General features: G+C 40.7%; 1 protein-coding gene across 1 annotated transcript in view; it reads right to left on the reverse strand.

Annotated features, from left to right (window-relative positions):
* Window positions 1–3,220: 3,220 nt before the first annotated feature.
* The window catches only part of adgrv1 (adhesion G protein-coupled receptor V1), a gene marked incomplete at its 5' end in the record, with an annotated part of 100,374 nt that continues 81,122 nt past the window's right edge, over window positions 3,221–22,472 (reverse strand). Inside the window, 4 exons of the mRNA XM_079160644.1 lie at window positions 3,221–3,527; window positions 8,740–8,917; window positions 11,250–11,435; window positions 17,138–17,259. Coding sequence (XP_079016770.1) covers window positions 3,409–3,527; window positions 8,740–8,917; window positions 11,250–11,435; window positions 17,138–17,259 — 605 coding nt within the window. The 3' untranslated portion in view covers window positions 3,221–3,408. The remainder of the gene's footprint in view (window positions 3,528–8,739; window positions 8,918–11,249; window positions 11,436–17,137; window positions 17,260–22,472) is intronic.

The raw sequence follows: 22,472 nt of genomic DNA on the forward strand, positions 1-22,472 counted from the left end.
TTGCACTGGTGGGATATCTGAAACAGTAAAGAGCCCTGTGGGCCCTGGAAATCTCCATGTATCTATCTGCCTATGTAGCATGGAGGGCTTCAGGCTTATATTAATCAGTATTCATTGTGTTTGTTAGTATTACAATGTTTCTGGGAGATTTATATTATTTGTAACATAGCAATATGGAAATAAATAATGTTTTGAAGATTTCAGTCAACATGTAAACAGTAAAAATGGCCAAAACATGGAGGCCGCCTGAGTATATTTTTATAAAATGAATCACAAATGGTGTATTTTGGTGTATTTAAAAAACAAAACAAAGTTACAGTTATAGTTGTAGCAAAAAGTAGTTGAATACATTCAGTTGCATCATTATCCATTGATATAATGGTGATATAGCCTTTGAAATTTAGCTAATATACTAGGTGAACATTTTCCTTTAATGCTTTTCCATTTACTCTATGGTAATAGAAATAGTTTTACCTATGGATTCATATGATGACAGTATAAAGTGTGATATCACTGTTAGTTGCTAAAATAGGACATGAGTGATTCATAATCCGTGCTCCTTTCGTCAACAGGCGTTTGCTGTTTCCTTTATTTTGTCAGACCACCTTTGATTTATAGTAATTATGATTCACTGAGAGCTAGAAGTGCAGCGTCGTCATCTGAGTATCCACACAGACAAACGTGTCAGAATCAGCTGTTGCCTGGTTGTCTGCTGTCTTATCTCTGTTGTTCCCCCAAGGCACAGACCGATAGACAAGGGGCACACAGGCGAGAAGAGACCAAGCACTTCAACATAAACATGTTTGCCAGCAGGCTGGTGTCTCTGGGACCGAGGCTGGTGGGTTGGGACATCAAGCTGTTTGCTGTGGCTGTTTAATTGCTTTCCCCCTTAAAGCTAAGAGAGATGATTTAGATGAACCTTTTTACTGAAGCTGTGAACATCTGTGACTCTGTGAAGTGCAGAAAACGTACAGAATTGGTACAGAACCAATTCTACTCTGCCGCGTTATACATTTCCTCATATTAAATCCTTGAGATGGTTTCATTCTTGACCTTGGGAATGGAAGGATGACAAGCATATCCCATCATAAAAAACAAGAAATTGTTTAACGCTGACATTTTTCATAAGGATCAAACAAACGATGTGTGAAGTGTTAATTGGTGAGCTTTAGAGGTGCTGGCAGGTGGTGACATCTTCCCCCGTACACAACCACCTGTTCAGCTGTAAACAATTACATCTCTTTATTAGCATTCGTCATTCTTTTCTTTACACTTTGTGATGACCTTTTCTGAAGACTTGACAGATCAATTTGTCTAATCTAAGCCTGGTACCACGCCAACCTCTTGACCCCCAGCATGAGATAAGATTGTGGCGTACACTGCATGTGGTTAATTACGTTACTAAAATACGTTGTAATTTATGCCATGTGCATTGAGTTCACTCGTAGTAAGCAGTTTTTGTGCAGCACTTAATTTATCTATCAGCAGGCCGGACCAAAGGTCTGGAAGCCTTGGTGTTTCTCTTGTAGCAGATCCATTTTCCGTGTACTATTGTTGCCTCAGAAATGACTGGTCTCATTACCTTCAATGACAGAATACGGTCTACAGTCAATGCAGTTTCCTCTAATGGATACATCATGATGCATGGAAATGAATTCCTGTGTCTTAACAGCATTTCTTAGAAGGAGGTTGAAAATCAAACAGGTCCCTTGAAAATACTAGATCACAATGAAAAGTTCTTCATGCACTATTGCAGGCTCATTTGCTGCTGGAGAAAACAAACCCAGAAGTGTTATCTTGTTTAATAGTGCAATAGTGCCTCGCTCTCCTTTGCTCATTACAGCTTTGTTTTTCCTTCAAATCCCTGAGGAAAAACTCCTACTGACGGTTAGAGGATGGGCCTCAGAAGTGATGTAATCATGCAGGATGCAGAGGAGACACGCACACCAAACATTGTTGTGTTCGGGGAAGTGATATGATTTGTTTAGTGTGGTGTTTCAGAAACGTCTCCACCCTTTGTGGACAAAGGTTGCCTCAGGGGTAAAACATTGCCACAGAGGTGAGGTGGACCAAAAAAACAAACGGGGGGAAAAAAAGATTTCTGCACCGTCAGCCTCTCCCACTTACAGTGGGTTTTATAGATTTTAGAGCTAGGAAACAATGACTCTGATTTACCTCCTAAAGGAAAAGAAGATTTGTTTTCTTCCCTTCTGTTATTTTTCCGTCTACAGTCTCGCCCTCCTCATTTGCCTGCAGGAGGAAGAATTAAGTCATTAGCCAGTGGGAGGGAGGTATGTCAAGACATTTTCTAGCTGGTTCCTTAGTGTCAAAATATCTTCAAGTAGCACATTCATCTCCTGCTGCTGCAGCTTTCTCATTATCTGTTGTGATCTCGACCTCAACCGTCCACAATGAACCTGGGAGCTGTGACAATCAAGCCATTGCATCAGTGGCAACAAATGAATGTGTCTCTTTTTTTTTACATTGTTTTGTGTAGCAAATTTCAAACTTTTGGTCTTACTTGAGCAGTAAAAGTAACAGGCTCATGTGCAAACTGTAACAGTTGATGGCAGACAGAGGTTGAAGGTCGGTTCAAGGGTCATAACCTTTGGATTCCATGAGGTTCAAAGCTTGGTCAAAGTTAAAAGGGGAATACTTGCTTGTACATTCAAACCCGCCGATTCTTCACGGAGCAGATCAAAGACCCTTTGCTTTAAAAAAATGTATGCTGTTCAGTGTAACGGATTCAAATATTGCTGAAGAGCTTATACAACTCAACTTTTGCAGTATTTCGAATATTGTCCACGCTGCGATCTGCATTGCTTAAATTTACCTTCAGATTCGTTGCCGAGCAACAAGACCTCGCCACTGTGGAGCCAGTGATCATTGACACAAACAATCCTCCATGAGTGTGTGACCCCTGACCCCACAGTGACTCACTTACATAACTGTCAGAGGCACCCTCCGGTGGTAAACTGACTATTTTGACAGCTTATGAGTTGTAAAAATGGAATCAGCACAGCCAAATATAAAATGTATGGTAAATTGTTTATTAACAATGTTACACAAAGTCCATCCTCAGCAGCAGTGGTTCTGCTGAGTACACATCTGGCTATATCTCATTTGCTAGGATTCTACAGAAAAAAATCCAAATATACATACAGAAAACAACTCCATCAAGGACTTAAAAAATTAATTTAGTAAAACATTTATGTATAGGTTCATATATCTATATATAGATATATATATAAAAAAACAGTACAGTAAAAATTCCATACAGATTCAAACATCTGTATGAAAATGTGAAAAACAGTGTTTTAGTGCAATACCATTTTATAATATAAAAATACTGTGTTGTAATTTATCTCTGAAGAACAGAGGACTTGGGACCTGTGTGAGGTGAACAGGTTAGAGGTGTGTGTCGGCGATGGGGATTCGTCTCAGCTCAACTATTTGGGAGTTGGTTATGCTCCCTCCGTCGTGGCTTCCGGGGATAGACTCGTTATCGCTCATATTAAGGCCGGTCCCTAAAACAGACAGAAAAGGTCAGATTGCACTTCCATCTAAACACGTGGCCCTGATACAAGAGTAGAAGGAGGCAGTAAAACACGTTAACTCAGTAGGAGACAAAGGGTATACAGGTATAAACGTCATACAGCAGATGCATTTCCATATGTATGTACATTTTAGTATGAAGGCATGTGTACTATTTACTGTGTTCAACAAGAATAAACTATAGTCACCTTCACCCAGAAGGTTACCATATGTTTTCAGTGCTGTTTGTTTGCAGGGTTTCTTGAGAACTTCCAGAGTTCAATATATTTAGGTGAGTAAGTAGGAAACATGCCAAACAAGAGATACGTTTTTTTGTGGATCCAGCAATTGTAAAAAGGATTTATATGAGGCATTTCTGAACATTTTTACTATTTTACTATTTTACTACTACAGCACTCAATTGAATGACAAAAAAATATATATTTTGATACAAAAAGGACGACTTTTATATACTGAAAAACATTTTGCAGCCTTAGTGTGATTTTATTTCTCAAGCATCTATAGAAAAGAATCATGTATTGATAGTTTGTTCATATGACTCACTTTAGTGTTAACATCCTATTTTACAATATTTATAAATTACACTGACTACCTGTCTCTGCCTTAAAACCTTCTAAACCCAAACGGGACCCGATTTGGCTCTAGAGGGGGGGCGACAGAGTGTAACCCTACTTCTGAGAACGAATTAAATGACATTTTATGATATTTCAAAAACCTACGTGACGAAGAAATTCTGATAAAATGGACCATGTAACCTATTTTAATCACTCAAAAACATATATATATATATATATATATATACAAAGTACTGCAAGATACTACAAGTACTACCACAATTTCACCTATTTTTCGCCAGGAGAAGGCGAGCTATGTTCTCCGTTACCGATCACAGGCGCGAGCTACGGCACTTTCACAGACAAAGCGCGTATCAAAGAGCACGAGGACTCCACACTGAATCCAACCATATCTTCCAAATTCTTCTCCTTCAAACCATTAAAAAGTTACAATTATTCTCCCCCAGATATCAACTCAGCCCAACAGCATGAAAATTGAAACGCTTCGTACCTTGAGATGGTTTTCTGGAAGAAAATCGCCCCCCAAATTTTTTTTATCCTTTCAGCCATATGCAGCAGGTCTCTATGAGCATGTATAAGGAATGGGTAGTCTCTTTCAGTTTTGGCCAATGGGTTTGACCCTTGGGGGCGCGCCAAGGTTTCCGATTTTTTTATTGGCTTAAAATTCGGTCAATCAACTCAAATAACGTATCATTACACTCCTCATTCTCTTCCGCGTTCAACGCTATGTCACATGCACAAATCGGCCAATCAGAAGGCTCTGTAGGGTTCACTGGAAGTCTGTGAAACTGGAACTCAGACGAGGATGAGCCCTGTTTTACAGGTTATTATAGGGCCCAGGCTCTCAAAATGATGCCAAACTGCTGTATTAGATAGATTGAACACTATTAGTGATAAAAGAAGTGAAATATATAGTTAAATAGTATATAAAAGTACAATAAAACAGCTATAAGTGATGCTTCCAAAATCAGAATTGATGTTGGCTGACCTCAGCTGACCTGTACACAGGCCTTGACTTCTCAGGCATACTTAACTCTATCAAGCCAATTTTTTTTTACAGACCCCTAACCTGTTGTACTATGACTTGTGAGGGATGATTTGGGTGTATCTGCATCATTTCAAATCGAGGACATTTATAAAAGTACATTTTTTTCAGGCGAACCTGAACATTTTCAATTTGAGCTGTGTGTGATATTCATCCAGCATTTACCAGTAACATATACACTGATATGTACACATATGAACAAATCTCACAAGTGTTAGTGTTATAATTCCATTGAAATGATTCAAATAGACCTTGTAGTTAGAGAGAAAAGCCCCTTTGAGTATGGGTATGACATTTGCATGTCATAAGTATGTTAGAGTGTTGTCCATAAAGCAAAGCAAACCAAAGGTAGGTGCTCTCAGCTTCCTTTTCCTTGGTTGAACGCTCACTTACAGCATGAGGTGACGTATGACTCCTAGGACAGAACCAGAGGGGCATCCAGACCTATGCTGCTTCGTGCAGTCACGGGTTCTTCTTACAATGAGTGATAAGAAAAAGCTGCCCTTTCACAGTAAAACCAACGTGTTAATGATCAGCTCTCAGTCGTACTATGTAGAGTAAATGTGCTGAATGTACAAGTGTGCTTGTGTGTGTGTGTGTTAATGGTTCACTATCAAATGAAGTGTGAAGACCCTCATTACAGCGTTACTTACTGACTGACCCCCGTCAGGTGATGCCCTATTATATAATTATGTACTGCTGACTGACTGATTGAGTTTAAACCAGGCTGGGGAATTGGGAAATGAAAGAATGTCCTTGTGACTGGTACTGGTAGGACAACAAGTTGAAAAATTAAGTTTTAACTGCAAAACACAGAATATTATATCTCAAGATTATCAGACGATTGTTTTTATGAAACTTTTGAGTAAACATTCTATTTTCCACACAGAAAAGATACTTTCTTACGGCCACGCCAGAGACCTGCGAGGAGCCATCCGAATTCACTTCACGAAATCTTGCAAACCCGCCTCTTTGCTACACTGAATAATATAAACAAAAATGTAATACTGCTGAGTGTGCCGATGATGGGACCAATAAATCCCCTGGCTTGTTTGCTGGAGGCCCGAGGCTATTTAAGGTTGAACACCATACCGGCAGGGAGAGGTCGGTAGAAGAGCAGATCAGAGACAAATGTCTTGCTGCAACAACTGTTAGTTTACTCGACGAGGAGCAACACACACACACACACACACACACACACACACACACACACACACACACACACACACACACACACACACACACACACACGGACAAACGCACACTTCTGGCTCTGACTCAGGCTGTCACCACATTAAAATAAAAGGGTGAGAGGTTAGCTTTTTACTAAGTGTGACACTATCCTGTCCGCCTAATCCACAATCATTAACACCCGTAAGTCCCTTGAACTCACACCTGCTAGGACAGATTTTATATTTGGATATCTCCATGGTTACAAGTTTTGTTTTTCTAGGATGCATGCTAGCAGGTATCAAGTGCTGCTGCATATAGGCCTATGCTGCACGGGCGTACCTGAATAGAAAGCAAAGACAAGTTTGATGTGGGTTTCAAGATTTAAAGCCTGCTGTGTCCCACACAGGTGAAACGTCTCTGCTAAGTCAAATCAAACTGTAGCTTTAATGGGCTCAAAGCCATCAGAAGACTGGCATTGCTCAATAATCTTAATGATGAGTGATTAATATATGTTCTCAAAAGTTATTTCTCGACTCCAGAATCCCAAGAGAATTACTCAAGACATTTAATGTGACCTGACTCAGTCCCATTTACGTTATAGTCCTTTCCGGTTGTTCTGTCTATCTTCACTACATCATCTATTATCTCTCCAAGAGCGGCCACCGTACGCAGGACCAGACTCTCACTTTGTCCATGTGAGAGTAAAGCAGACTGGGATATGCTTAAAGCTGAGCTGATTAACTCTTTTAAATGGTTAGCTGTCGATCAGCAGGAGCCCTCACTAGTGGGGAGTCTAGTGGGATTGAATGTATGGGACACTGCTAGCAAACAGCTACGACTACAGCCTATTTCACCAAAATCCCACAGAAAAATACATGCACGCAAGATCATTCATCACATTAGAATAGAACTACTGCATGCCTCAAATGGTTCACAGTTTCTTCATTTTGTGATGCGACACTAAAACCAGTTTCATGTCAGCAAATTACATCTTCACCAGCATCACTGTTATGTGTGTTTTGAACTGTTAAAGGCATAAAATGTACATTACATGTTGGCAAATAAGGCTCACATCTTGAGATGCGTGGACTATTGATGGGACAGCGCCAAACAGCGAAATAAATAAGATGTACATTCTAAATGTGAGGCTACAGCAGATTCTCAAAATAAGTTCACGCAAGCGTCACTGCGTCACATCTTTCTCGTACTCATTTTAAAGCGGTCCGTCTCTTTCTGGTAATGTCTCACATTAACAGCAGAAGCGTGTCCCGGGGGACGGAGGCTGCTGCTGGCTGTTGTCCAGCTGGACCTGATTCTGATTCAGACACTGTGAAGCAATTACTCTGTGATTTCAAAGAGTGAGGGGAGGACGTTCTGAGTGTGTCTGTTGCTGATATATCAGTGAGCAGTTTGGTTTGGGCCCTCAGCTCATTAAACATTAATGGCAACAGAGGAAGAATGGTTTCCATGGCAGCAGAGAGATTTAGGGTAAGCAGATGAATGACTAAGTAGGGCTGAACTTAATACAGTAGATAGATACTGTATGTATGCACACTTTGGAATAATGAAACAGACACACATAATAGCATTGGACCACCAAAGGCAAAAGTTTCATCATCTCTCTCTCTGTTATAATTCAGTCTGACTTTTATAAACTTATAACATATCTTTGTATTTGCCTAAAGCCACATGTGGAACGCCTGATTAAAAAGTCATTTTTGTCTTTGGAGGATGTATTGTGGCCAACACACTGTATTGGATTGTGGTGAACATTTTTCACAGTACACAGTGCCTTTATTTTTATATTTCCTGGAGAAAGTACTGGACAGAAGTGTTCACAGGATGTTTTTATGCATTCAGTCAGAGTTTAACTAAAGCAACGTTGATTGACTCAATACGTCACAAATTGTTCTTGTTAAATGGTTTTATATAAAATAAAAACACAGAAGGAGAAGTCGTGAGGAAAGTGAACAACAAAGAACTAGGAACCTGTAAACTCAACAATTTTGTGATAGCAGTATTGATACCAAAGAGAAAATTCAATAACATATTGAATTCCTGCCTTGTGTTTTTACTGCTGTGTAATCTGCTGGAAAGATCTTTGTTCGTGCTGTTGCCTAGCTTGTGTCAGTCCCCAATAAACCTCAACAGGACCTATTGATGGAATGCAGGAGAAACTAATTAATAAACTAAAACCAATGTGCAATATAAATGAGATATAATATCTCTCTATAATATGAGTTTGTGTGCTTCTCTGCAATTTTTAGGAGAAAAAATAGGTGGTCATAATAGTGTTGTATTAAAGATGCTGAAAAAATTGTTAACAAAAAAGAGCCTGTTTGAGGAAGAATAACGATTTGTCAAACATCTGTGTTTTGGTGGGGTCCTCACCAGTTTTTAAGGCAAATATAAGGTCGTCAAACTCCTGCGACTCCTCGTCTGCGATGATTAAATTGCTGTTGGTGAAGCCTCCCTCGGTGGTGTACGTCCCCATCACAGGACTGGGTTTAAACACACTGCTGGGCTGACTGCTGGGCTGCAGCGACGCTCGTTCCCAGTCTGCTGACACCTGAAACGCACAGATACACGTATAAATCCGTTAGGAGCACATATTGTTACTATTGGCCGAGAACTTTGATTGAACCTTGATTTTTATGTTTTTATGTTTAATCACACACTGCAATGTTTGGCATAATACATTTATTTGAAACCCCACTTAATACAACTTCAAAACACATGATTGTGATAAAAAAGAAAGTTCCTGATATTTGATTAATTAAAAAAATTAAACATTTTCCTTGATAGCAGCAAAGTAATATGAATGGTAAATTAATTAATATAGCACCTTTTAACATTTTTAAATTTGCAACCAGTAATTAAACATTTTATGTAGAGTAAATGTATGTACTTATATATATATATACACAGTACAAACAATACTGTATTCAAGTGTTGTTGATAAAGACGCCCCATTAACTTCACATGAACGCAGGGCAAAATCAGGTCGACCATTCTCATCAATACACGCACGCACGCGCACACGCACGCACGCACGCACACACACACACACACACAAACACACACACACACACACACACACACACACACCGACTTAATTCAGAGAATGGCTACGTCTGTCAGCCATGTAACCATGTCTGTGATGGGTTAGGGTCAGGCAGAGTGCATGTTGCCCCAGCACCCTGAAGGGTTAAGGCCAACGGACAGGGAGGGTCATAGCGAGTTCATGGGGTGAGAGCAAGGTCATTGGGTTTAGGGTTTCATACTGAATCAGCCTAAATTATGCTGCCAGCACAGTGAGACAGATGAACGCATTTTATTTAGAGTCCAAAAGCAGTATTTGTTGTGGGGGATAAAGACTATATTCATGCATCCGTAGAGCAACAGATGGGACAGAAAAAAGATGGCAGAGAGTGAAATAAAAAGAGGAAACTGACCAAAGGGATTTCTCTCACAACAAAAGAATATCACATTATGTGTGCATCGCTGTCTTTTCCACAACAACCAGATAAACCATCATGTTTTCCACTCTGTTCATTTATTATACATGCCTCATCTCTCCATGTTCACGGATTAATGCGAGTGTTGTACAAGCTTCTGAAGCTTGCTGGGCTGTAACTGGTACACAGTGTCCCAGTGAGGTGAATTAGGCGCCACCAGGCACCTCAGATCTGTCATATCCACTTTAAATGGAGGCAGTGAGCGGGTGACTCAAACCTTTCAATAAGCTATTCAACACTAAAACCGTATGCTCCTATCCCTATTCTTATCTCGTTTCAATTTCCTTTTAACCAATCCACTCCACAAATTGTCACTCATCGAACACTCTTATCGCGGTCTCTATCTGCGGCCTTATTTTTCTCACTGGGCCGTAGCCAGATCTCAGAGGCAGGAGTGTGCTCTCATGAATAAAACAAGATTACTGGATTCCTATGTGTGGAGAGGGATTGAGACAGAGAGAGAGAATGGGGAGTTCCCAGGAGTAATGAAGTTAAACCTGCTCCCTTTCTTCTTTCTTTCTCTCCCTCTTACCAGCTCAGACCTTATAGGGTATTCTCCAGGGACAAAGTTGCTTCGCACACAGACTCACCACTAACACTGCATGTGTGTGTATACAGTATTTGGTCTGTGCTTGCATGCGATGTGAAGATATGACAGAATGATTGCAGTTGATGGGGGATTATAAAGGCTGACCATTTACACACACATAATGTGAATCAGTCTAAAGCAGACAGGCCAAAAGAGCGAGTATGTATTCTCTGTGGAGTCACGCTCAGCTGATGTGAGAAATGTGTGAAGGAGGACCAGGAATGGGCAAATAGAGCCATGGGAATGAGGGCATGGGAAAAAGAAGGGAGAGAGGAAAACTGACAGGTGGAAAACAGTAAGGGAAGTTAAAGAATTATTTTCCTAAGGAAGTTTCATATCTTTTCATGAACTGGGCTTAAATTCCATAATTCTGCGATCATTCCTACAAGATATGATATGTTTTTAACTCAATTATGCAGCACCATCTCTCCAATGGGACGATGAACATCGAGTGCACAGATAAACATACTCTTAGTTTAGCCAGATTATCTAAATGGTTGGAGATCAATCTACATGATTTAGTGGTGAAACCAAAAGTGAGTGCACCCAAAATGTAAGTTTGAATCCCTCCTTGCGTAGGAAAGGTCAGAAAACACATTTCCATATCTACGATATAGTCAGTAGTAGAAAATGATGTGCACTGTAACTAAAATAAAACTGCTAAGCATTAGAGTATGGAACATGGTGTTGCTAAATGCTGTAAATCCATATAATCTAGTGTGCCAAGTGTGTGTTTATCTCTGGTGGCCTATTTAGATCTGTGTGTGTGTGTGTGTGTGTGTGTGTGTATATACCTCCTCCATGGCGCTGATGAGATTCTGAGTTGATTTGCTGATGTCGCCCCCCACAGTGGTGGGTCCTCCTCCCTGGTAGGTAGAGTCAGGACTGTCATGGCCGCTCATCTCCACTGTGTAACTGGCTTTAGTCGGCCAACACAGCTGGTTGTGCATGACGAAGTACACAGCAAACACATACAAGCCCTGTCGAGAAAGGGGAAAATAATCAGCATGAGGAACCTTTTTCACGGCTCTGTTCCTCTGTCAGAGCTCCTCAGTATAATATAAGATCAATATAAAGCCTGTTTCAGACAAGGAATCTGTAACATTGTTGGATTCATCTCTTCATTTGGACAAAGTCTCTGATGCTGGCAGATTTCATGGTTGTTTGTAATGTCAGGGATCCAAGAACTAAATGCTTAAGATATGGATGTACATACAGTATGTTAAAATTGGAGAACATAAAACTAAATTGTGCTTTGTCAAGTCATACTTCATCAGGATGCATTATTACTAAGCAATCATTAACAACAGCCTCTCCTCCGGCACGATTAATGGAGAATTACTCCATCATGGACCATGACATCATTGGCACCCTGCATGTCTGCTTCCTCCACTTCCCCATCATTACCGAATCCTCTTGGTCAACAGCACCGGGCTGTGAATTACCCTAAAACACCAGAGTGTCAAATACCACAGGGTCCTCCCGTATTTCACAACACCCATCACTGGGCGATGACGGCAGTCAGAGATGGAACGCACAAGAGGGAAGGGCACAAATGTGTGAATGTGTGTGCATACAGGTGCACACAAACACACAACCCAGCCTCACATACAGACCTTTACACATTTGAAAATACTGTTGATTTACAGTGACAAGAAATGGGTATAAAGGAAGTTTCTGAACACCATGAGAGACAGTAAAACATACATTTCATAACATGGTTTGGAGAGCAATTGACATCATAGGAGACATGACAAAACAGCCTTTTTTTTAAACATCCGACTTCAACAAGCAAGTTTGTATTCAAACCATGAAGCTGAATATTACCAAACCACATGCATCTGTTTTATGTCTAACAGAGTACAAGAGACAGCAGATCAGACGGACAATTAACAAAGGACAGTAAACTTTGTAAAGTGACCACCAATATTGACATAGAAAAAGGATTAGAAAGAGTGCTGATGGTTACAATCAACATTACGAGGAAGACAACAGGAACCGTAGCTGGAAACTGTGTGTTTATAGGTGCACTGTAAAAAAAGGAACATCCAGCTTTTAAGGTGGGAAAATAGATAAAACACATAAAAACTTTAGCTGTGCAGGTGTTTCTTAAAAAGTCAGTTAACTGTCTGAGTCATAAACTTTCTGTGATGATCATACACAAAAAAAAAAGTATACGTGTCCTTTGAGGACAAGTGTGAATGAGCTTCAAAATGAGAAATGTATGTCTATTAAGATATGGGACATTTCAGGGTTAAGAGATGGATTTAGTGTTGTGCAGAGTTGTTTTACTGTCTATCAAGTTTAAGAAAGAAATGAACCTCCTTTGTGTGATAACATAAAACAGTGAACACAAGCAGCCAGGTGTGTTTTCATGTACGGGTGTGTATGTTGCAGCTAATGACCTGTGATTAACAAAGGAACAGGGTTTACTACCATAGGCCTGTTATGTAAGTGTTCTCTGATCACTGGAGAGGCCACGTCTTTAGAGATGGAAAGAACAGAACATAAGGAGTGCAGGAAGGAAAGGAAAGGTGGTGGGTGAAGGGGGAAGCAAAGCTTGGATCAAGAGAAATCAAAGAGGGACCATGACCAGAGACATTTGGGGTCAAGAATGAGAATAAAGCTGGATGAAGTGTATATACACAGCAGGGAAAGATGGAAAGAATAGCTAGAGAAGTGTGTCGTCTGTGATAGATGAAAGAGACACAAAGCGGTAGTCAGAAAAAGTACAGGTAATTCAAGGGAAATAAAAGCCAACAAAGTCCTCTGATCTGACTTGTGTGAGAGTGATGTTTTGTGGAAATAATTTTCTGTGCTCATAGAAGCAACAGATCTATTTCCCCTACATCCTAATTCTCTGCAGGCTTCATATGTCTGGACATGTGTGGGTCTGAGTCTCCTTCGCCATAATAACACACATATCCTGTGTCCTATTTATAGGCGAGTACAAAGGTTGCATGAGTAAGCGTGGGTGGAATTGAATCGTAATGGAGCATGGTGCTGCTCCACTGTTGTGGATGTCTCTGTGAGTGTGACGACTCAACGAGGTAAGGTTCACCAGCAGAGGGGCTGCAGTAGGAGGAGATAATGAGGGGTGGTGCTGCGGGGATAAGATCATTGTCATCTAATTTAGCCGGATGTGGCACAGATGTGGTCCAGAGTAACAGGGTGGTATAATGGAAAACGAGGAATGGAAGGAATAAGTCAAAGAAAAAAAAAACTGTGGTCTGTACGTTGAACAGTCTAATGTTCCTAATTTGTTCCTAAAATGTGATCAGTTGCACAGATCGGTTCTACGAACACAGCGCTCAATAAGCAAAGCGTAATCTGTACTCTGCATCACAAACACAGCTGTGCACAGCTGTTACATCTGCAGCTGTTTAACGGTGTTCAGTACTCAGCTGTTGGGTAATGTACCACATCAATAACAACAACAAGGTAAACATGGAAAATTCTCCTAATGGAAAATTCACGGCATGAAGGAAACAACAGCCGCTCCACTATACTTTGCAGCAGAGACCTACAGTGTAAACGACTTTCGACCTCAAGGCAATGAACAAAATAGAAAATGATAGTGTTACAGATCTGATTAGAATGGATAAAATATTGTGTTAAAATAAGCAGCCAGTGGAATAATAACTTGCCAGAATTAGGTTGTTATGCAGCACCTGCCTGTACAAAGATTTTTGTACATGAAATCTAATTTGAAGAGATCTAGTAAGGGTAAGTTTGTTAATAGATTTGAAGTCTTCTTGTCCAACTTAAAAAAAAAAAAAGCATTGTTTAAATAGTCCTTTAATCAGAACTTCCTGCAATGGCACCAGAAAACGATGAGAAGTACATTTTTTGTCTTCCCGTTTGCTTTCATCGAACTTCCATTCATTCCTAATAGAAGTCCCACTATAACACAACATGTCAGCCCTCTTGCTGCAACTCTTTTCCCCTTCTCAGGTAAATAAATTAAGCTTGCTCTATAAAATGTGCGCGCACACACAAATCTAAGTGCAACCATGCTTGGTTCGTGGTAACTGCATCTCCATCGACAAAGAGTATCTTGGCAAAGCAGTGTTTTGTGAAAACTGGGTCATACGAGTTTGTTTACTGCTAATCAATGTCCTTGGACACGCTTTGGCTTTGGGGCTCTTCACCTGTCTGTTCCACTCTGATGAATCCTTCCTCATTCCTACAGCAGACCCAGACCAAATCCCAGAGGCTCCCGTTTTAGTCTGAGCTTTGAGGTTGCGATGTAAGAGCTTGGATTGAAAATCAATTGCCATAGTTCTTTTTTTCTTTTTTTAAAGGTGTTCTTATAGTGAGTTTGAAAAGTTGGCTGCGACGGTCAACTTGTCCCCAGAATTCGTCCCACCTGAAACCAAGGACAAACTGGGTGTAATAAGAGGCAATCTATTAGGCTGGCATGAAGTCCTTTTATGTTGCATTGCTCCTCTCTCAGTAGAAATGGAGCTGATTGCTGTTGAGGCAGCAGGAAGGGACGTGTGTTTTATATGTGATCTTGTGTAAGTGCATGCATGCCTGGGTGTTATTTGTGTGAAGGCAAACATCTGAGGATTGGAGGCAGAAAATTGGGAGGCCTCGGGGGCCTAAAATCAAAACAAGAACACATTAAGGTCAAGGGAACAGAGGACTTTCATCTGAAGTGTTCCTACAGGATTAAGGCAGGATTTCTACCTCAGTCGAAAGATAAATGAAGCTTGTGTCTAGAAAAAAAAACAGACATCAATCTAAAAAAATCAAATTTAGGAATGTAAGAAATGAATGGTCACTGAATCCCTCAGGAAAAAAAAGGAGCGTGTCACAGAACTCACAAACTTGCTCATATAACCGATGACCGGACTTTAAAGAGCACCATCACACTATTGGTCAGTGGAAGAAACTGACCACATGATGTCACAGAGTGAGGCAAACCCTATTGGAGCTCATAAACAAGTGCTAAGTGCAACATCGACTGTTGGCGTTGACATCGCTTCTCTTCATTAGTCACTTTACCAACAGGAGAAGTTTACTTTGGTGCAACGCTGTTGTCTTTGGCATGTGGATGCCACATATCACCACCGGTTTCCACAGACCTGTTATGGCACACTTTACAAGCAGATGGTGTCTCTCAGAAGATGACAGAAGAGACCACAACATTTACAGACTGAGTGATGAAAGAAAAGAGCATATTGTACCAAAGAGTGGGGTCGGGAGAGCTTCCTGGGTCTCTTTGCAAAGAAGACATTATTGAGTTGTTTGAGATGCAAGACATTTCAACAGAACTACATGCCTGCACTGTTAACACAAACATTATATTGGATTTAAACCGGTGATGATCACAATGTTGAAGCCATGCTAGCATTCCCTAAAGCTTCCAAACCAGCATTAAACCATCAAGTGACTCCGTATGACTATAAAAGTGTTCAAATGGTTCGTCAGCTCTTTCAGGCTTTTTTTCAGCGAAACAGTTTAGTGAAATGTTGTCACTCAACACCAGGGCAGCCATGTGCAACAAGAATAGTAAGAACACTAACAATATGTCATACTAATGATTATTGATGACATGAGCGACACTGAAACAGAAGTATTTTAATTTTTTTTTTTTTTTTACAGTACAAAATCGGCTAAAAATAATCCTGATAGTCATTATAATGCACAATGTGATCCACACAGTGAGTCTATGAATTGCAATACAGATTTGGCCGTGGATAAATCTATGTTCTAATAAAGTTAGCTATCAAATACTGAAACCTGAGGGATTAGCTGAGTTCAACCCATAATTATTGATGCCTCTCTGTTGTATAACTGTTTGAAGTTGTAGTAGATAGCAGTATAAATGTCTGCGAGATAGACTTATCTCTGTGCTTTCTTTATCTCCTCTGATACATGGAGCACAGAGTCGGGATGAAGACAAGGTGCAGCATATTAAGAGAGAGGCAAGCAGAGAGACAACAAAAAGACAAAAGCACAAGTGGAAAGTAGAGACAGAGAGAGAGAGACGGCAATGAGAGGCTTCAGAGAGATGTGACACAGCGATAACCCTTCCTCTCTCTCTCCACTCCTGAGGCTCTTCTTCCTCTGCCTCGGCCAACACATCAAAGCAGGGCTTCAAAGTGGGATGAAGTAGCCTTCATCACTCTCTCGCTCTCTAAGTCAACAATTCACACACACATACACACTTGCACGCACACACGCACGCACACACACGCACCAGCCTACTAGCCTAAATCATCAATATTTTATTTGTGGTAACTTCCAGGAAGCTCTCTGATATTACAATACAAGAAATGCAAACAGATTGACAAACTACCACACAGAAGAAACAAATCTGTTAATTAAAAATAACGCATCCTGATATTATTATTGCGCCTTGATACACCCTCAAATCCCTGCGTTTTCTCTTGGCTCAGTGTGCATAGTTTCAAAACATCAACATTTTCTTGGAAGTAATAGGTAATAGGTAATAGGGAGAGTGTTTAATAAGACGGAAATGAACAGCAAACAGTACATTAATCTTTTTGGTACGGTGTATAGCCGAGAGGAAAGGAAAGCAAGTGGGGAGATGCTGCTGTAGATTGAGTGTAGGAGTAAAATAAGTGTATAAATGAACAAATAATCAAGGACTGGTTGGACAGGTACGAAAGCACGTCAACAAACAAAAAGACAAACAAGTCAATGAGCTCACCAGCAAGCAGTTAAAGATGACGTAGAGGATGAGCATCCACAGGTACCTGTAGCCCATATGGAGTCCTGCCCACAACCAGACCAGGGAGATGAGCAGGAACAGGTAGAGGACCAGCGGCACCTCTGGAGCGAAAAATAACAACAGCGGAGGTTAAATAAAATACTACTGAAAAATCTGGTTGATATGATTTGATCAGAATCAGCATTATTGGCCATGTATAGGTATACATACAAGGAATTTGACTCCGGTTTTTCCGTTGCTCTCAATGTACATACACAGAAATTGACAATTAAACAAAAAACAAGGACAACAAAGTAGAACAAAGGTAAGCATAAACTTTTATGTACACATATACTTATAAGTATATATACAAAAAGTATATATATGAACATAAAAAACTAAAACAATGACAATGAAATGGGGATGCAGAGTGCAAGGATGCTTGAATAAATATGGAAAGATTGTCACAGGATACTTTATGTAGATGAAGTAGGTGAAATATGCACATATATATATATATATATATATATATATAACATTTAGAATGTATAGGTACTGGATATTGCACACGGATTTGACACTGTACGACTGATTAAGTGTTCATCAGAGTGACGGCCAGTGGAAAGAAGCTGTTCTGGTGTCTGGTTGTTTCGGCGTACAGTGCTCTGTAGCGCCTACCAGAGGGGAGGAGTTGGAACTGGTGGTGTCCAGGGTGTGACGGGTCTGCAGTGATGTTTCCGGCCCGTTTCCTGAATCTGGAGAAGTCCTGGATGGGGGGGCAGGCTGGCACCAATGATTTTCTCTGCAGGCCTGACAGTCTGTTGTAGTCTGTTTCTGTCCTTTTGGTTTCGATCCAAACCAGGCAGTGATGGAAGTGCAGGCAACAAACTGGATGACAGCTGAACTGAATCAGGTTGAACTTCCTGACCTGGCGCAGGAAGTACAGCCTCTGCTGGGCCTTTTTTGAGATGGTGTCGATGTTGGAGGCCCACTTCAGGTCCTGGGAGATTGTGGATCCCAAAAACCTTAAGGTCTCCACAGCAGACATAGTGCTGTTGAATATGGTGAGTGGGGCAGTCTTGGGGGACTCTTCCTGAAGTCCAATGTCATCGCCACGGTTTTGAGCTTGTTTAGCTCCAGGTTGTTCTGACCACACCAGAGGGCCAGCTGTTCAACCTCCCCTATATGCAGACTCATCACCGTGACCGTTGTGCCGTCTGCAAACTTTATCTTATTTATAGTACTCTAGATGAGTAAAAGCTAATAATAGCTATGCTATTCTTTGTAAGATAATGCATGCACACACACACACACACACACACACACACGCACATACTACTTTATACATTTTAAAGCTTGGTAGGTAGTTTCTGGGTGATATACAGTACAGAGTAATCCTCATTTGTTGCAGTGTTTCTGAAGCGGGGCAGTGAAAAGACAGGATTGGCGTGTTAGAGCCAGGAGCGGGCCTTAGGAGCTCTTTAATGAACCACTCCTGACTGCCCCAATTCAGCATTGGTGAACACAGCCTTTTCTGCTCCAGAAGTCTGAATGAGCACACGTGGTCCACATGTAGAGTAATGTGGACCCTGATTAAAGCCCAAACTAGTGCTTGCTGTACATTGCTGGAGAGCAAAAACACAAGTTTGGGTAAGACCTCAGGGCGCTCGTACACACAAGCACTCATGTATGCCAACAAGCAAGCACTCAGAGCCGCACTTCCATTTTACCCACTCAGTGCTTCATCTTCTGAGCATTTGCCAATAATGCTGTTAATGATCTACCAGCCAATGTGCACAATCCCGTTGCTTGTGAAAATGACACAGACAACTGACATATATAGCATGTGAAGCTACATTTATATACACTGTATATCTTAAGATGAACATGGGAAATAGAAATCACTCTCATCAATTCACTAAAATAAACGGTATGTATTTGTGGCTGGTATTAATCGTCTAGAGGTGGAACAAGTTCTCAAGTTAGGAACACCATGGCTGCTGTTATTTAGTCAAAGCTGGCCTCGAAACAGCCTGGTGGAAAACGTTGTTTTATTTATTTTTTCATAATTAGCTTTTATGTTTGAGAATGACATTAAAATGAATACTAGTAGCCTAGTAATATTCTTAATAATAATAGTAATAATACTAATATTGATGCCACAAACCTTGTGGCCAGTCGTCATCTTGTCTCATCTCACCTCTCTCAGTAATTTGGGGAGTGAGGCTACGATTGTGACTCATATAGTCCCACTGAAAATCATAATCAACCACTATTCTGGAGATAGGTGTGCTCCTCTCCATACTTTAAAAGTCTGAGTTTGCACTCAGTAATAAGCACATTTGAGTAAATACTGCCCTAAAACACTCACACACACTTGCCACAAAAGCTTACAAACAGTTGACCTCGTGCTAAAATGCTCACTCTTTCTCATGCATGTTGTTTACAGTGAACATCCACCACTTTCTGCACACAGCATGCAGAAAAACGCTGAATCACATTTGCTGTAGTTGGACTGCAAAGATAAGAGGAGACCAGCGAGCGGTCTCTCTGCAAGTGCCTCTAAACTGAGCTCTTCTGTAGCAACTAGTAACCCACTTTCCATCAGGGCCGATATAGTTTTACAGTATGTTACGCTACACAAGTAGAGCCGAGTACTGCACCTCAGATTTGATCTATACGGGTAAGGACAGATACATTTATATTCCTTTTAGCCATTGCCCATTGTACTAATCATGATTAATCGTGTGAGAGTCCAAGAGAACACACTCAGTCTCATACTGAAGTGGAGACTGAACTAGGGCCACTTATGTGTCCTCGCACCTCCTCTACAGCAGGTCGTGATGTACCTCTTATCTTGAAAAATCATTCACTCACCTATTATTGGAATGCCTAATTAGAGGACAAACAAAATGAGCACTGCCATTCAGGAGCAGACTGAGTCAACTGTCAAGCGTGAGTCATCCCAACGGAGAGAGAGGCCTGGTAAATAATAGCGCTCATCACTATGTATCGTGTTTCATTCAGGAGAACATAATCAAGGACATGACTAAGACTAAAAACGGTGTTTCTTTTAAATGATTGTGGTCTTTATAAAGAGGAGTGTTTTACATACAATTAAAAAAGAGGCTCCACTTGATGAATTAACTTTATAGCCTGCATGTTCAGGTTTTGTGTTAGCATCAGAGTTGCTTTACAAATTAGGGGAAGAGATTTGTTTGCCAGATGAATGTCACAAATGTAATCATTGACTGTAAAAGAAGTGAACATAATCTTGCGACCTCACCCATTGATTTGCGGACTATTGTTTGGAAGCCTCGAGTTTGGCATTTTGTCCATTGCCATCTTGTTTTTTGCAACCAGAGGTGACGTGGAGCTAAGCAGGAGCTAAGTACAACCGAGCGCTGAATAAGACATTTCTAGCGACAACACAATCAGAAGATAGCTACGCATACTCTAAAGAATACTCTGCTTTATTGTCTATTTTACTCTAAATGGGACCTTAATTTACTATATGGTGATCATGCCGTAAGGAAGAAGACTTGGAACTAGCAATTGAGACCAGAAACTCAAGGTTTACAATGTTTCATGAGGTCATTTTCTCATAGACGGAGGTTGCCGCTTGGGTATAATACACTAGTTATACACAGTCAGCAGAATATTCAAAACACACCCACATCATGAACACCACACCCAACATGGCTGTAATGTGTGGTGCAAATGAGGGATGACAAGTCAAAACACTGATGACCTGGCTCTGATACGGACCAAGCTGGTGAAACAGGAATGGAAACAGGGTCAAGGCATCATCTTCTAAATCATCTGTATCCCAGACACACATAAAAAAGAAAATGTACCACTTAAAAATTACACTGCTGAGTCACTCTGTCGTTTGTTGGTTAGTGTTATGTAGGACAGACTGTACAGTTCACTTCACAAGTAGGATGGAAACACAGAGCACTGGCCCCAAGTTTGCACAAAAAGCCCTCACTGAGGTGCCACTTCCACCAAACTGTCAGGTCCACTCTGCTCCAAGTTCTGCTCCGTATCTCACTGCAGCTTTCCTCTGGCTGAACTCTCTTGTGCTTTCTTGGTTTCCTTCTTCTCATATTTTTCCTTTTCATGCCGCTCCCTTTCCCCTTGAGGCTTATTTCCTGTAAGTCTTTATTCATTTTGCCAATACTCTGGTCATTGTTTTCCGATGCTTCAGCATTATTTAACACCTAGTCTCTTTTTGTTCCACACTTACTCCGGACATTCAGTGTTATTTTGGTGTATGTTTGTTCAGAGATGATTAATCTGCTTCACAAACCCGTTCATCCGTTTCTTTTCAGCCTTTTTCCTCAGTCTTCTCAAACTTTCTACTGTTTTTAGTCAGTGCAACATACACTTTTTATACATCTCTCTCTTTCTTCTATTTTGCACATCTGTCTATCTGCAGCCTCCTTGGTTTGAGTTTTCCAACCATGTAAGCACATTTCAGTCTGTGGACAGGGCAGAGCTCCCACAGTAAGAACTGGTTCCTCAAGCCAAATGCTGACATACTGCTTGTCTTGATACCACTAAGAAGAAGCAGAGCAGGCACACATTTTCTGTTAATGCATGTGTGCATATACTTGTATGTATGAATGCATATGTAAGTCTTTGCATAAACACATGAGAAAGTCTCAGCTCTCTGCAAGGGTGACGCTAAATGACGTCACGGGCATCTTTCTGCCTGGCGGAGCTAAGAAGTAAACAGTTTAACCTTCAACAGTGCAATTTATGCTCGAAACCATTTGTCATGGACATGAAGTAGCTACTTCTCTCCACAGGAGCACAGGCCCCAGTTTACATTTGACTAGAGCTGGTTCCTGGTGTGAGAAGACAAACTGAGAGGAGAACGTCAGTTCAACATAAACAGCTGGGGCAGAAACTCGATACAGTGCTGACATCACTATCACAGAGAGGTCAGCAGCTGTAATAACAACAAGCTGTAATAAGTGTGTGTTGAGCACGCACACACACACCCCACACACAAGAATTATGTGTGTCAACTAAGTGTGAACATGTAGGCACAGTAAAAGCTTTGTTTTTATGTTGCTTAATTGTAGAGAATATTCTGGTAAGATTAATGACAATACTAGTACTAAGGTTGCAAAGATATGTATTTCATGTGTGCTTTCATGATAGCAGAACAAGACATACAAAGAATTCCCATGCTTTGATCCTTTACTCAAGTAACGATACAACAAATTAAGAATACTCCATTACAAGTAAAAGTCCTGCATTCAAAATCTTACTCAAGTAAAAGATGTATTAGCAACAAAATGTCTTTAAAGTATCACAGTTATTT

This window comes from Pholis gunnellus, assembly GCF_910591455.1.
Source record: "Pholis gunnellus genome assembly, chromosome: 6".
NCBI lineage: Eukaryota > Metazoa > Chordata > Actinopteri > Perciformes > Pholidae > Pholis > Pholis gunnellus.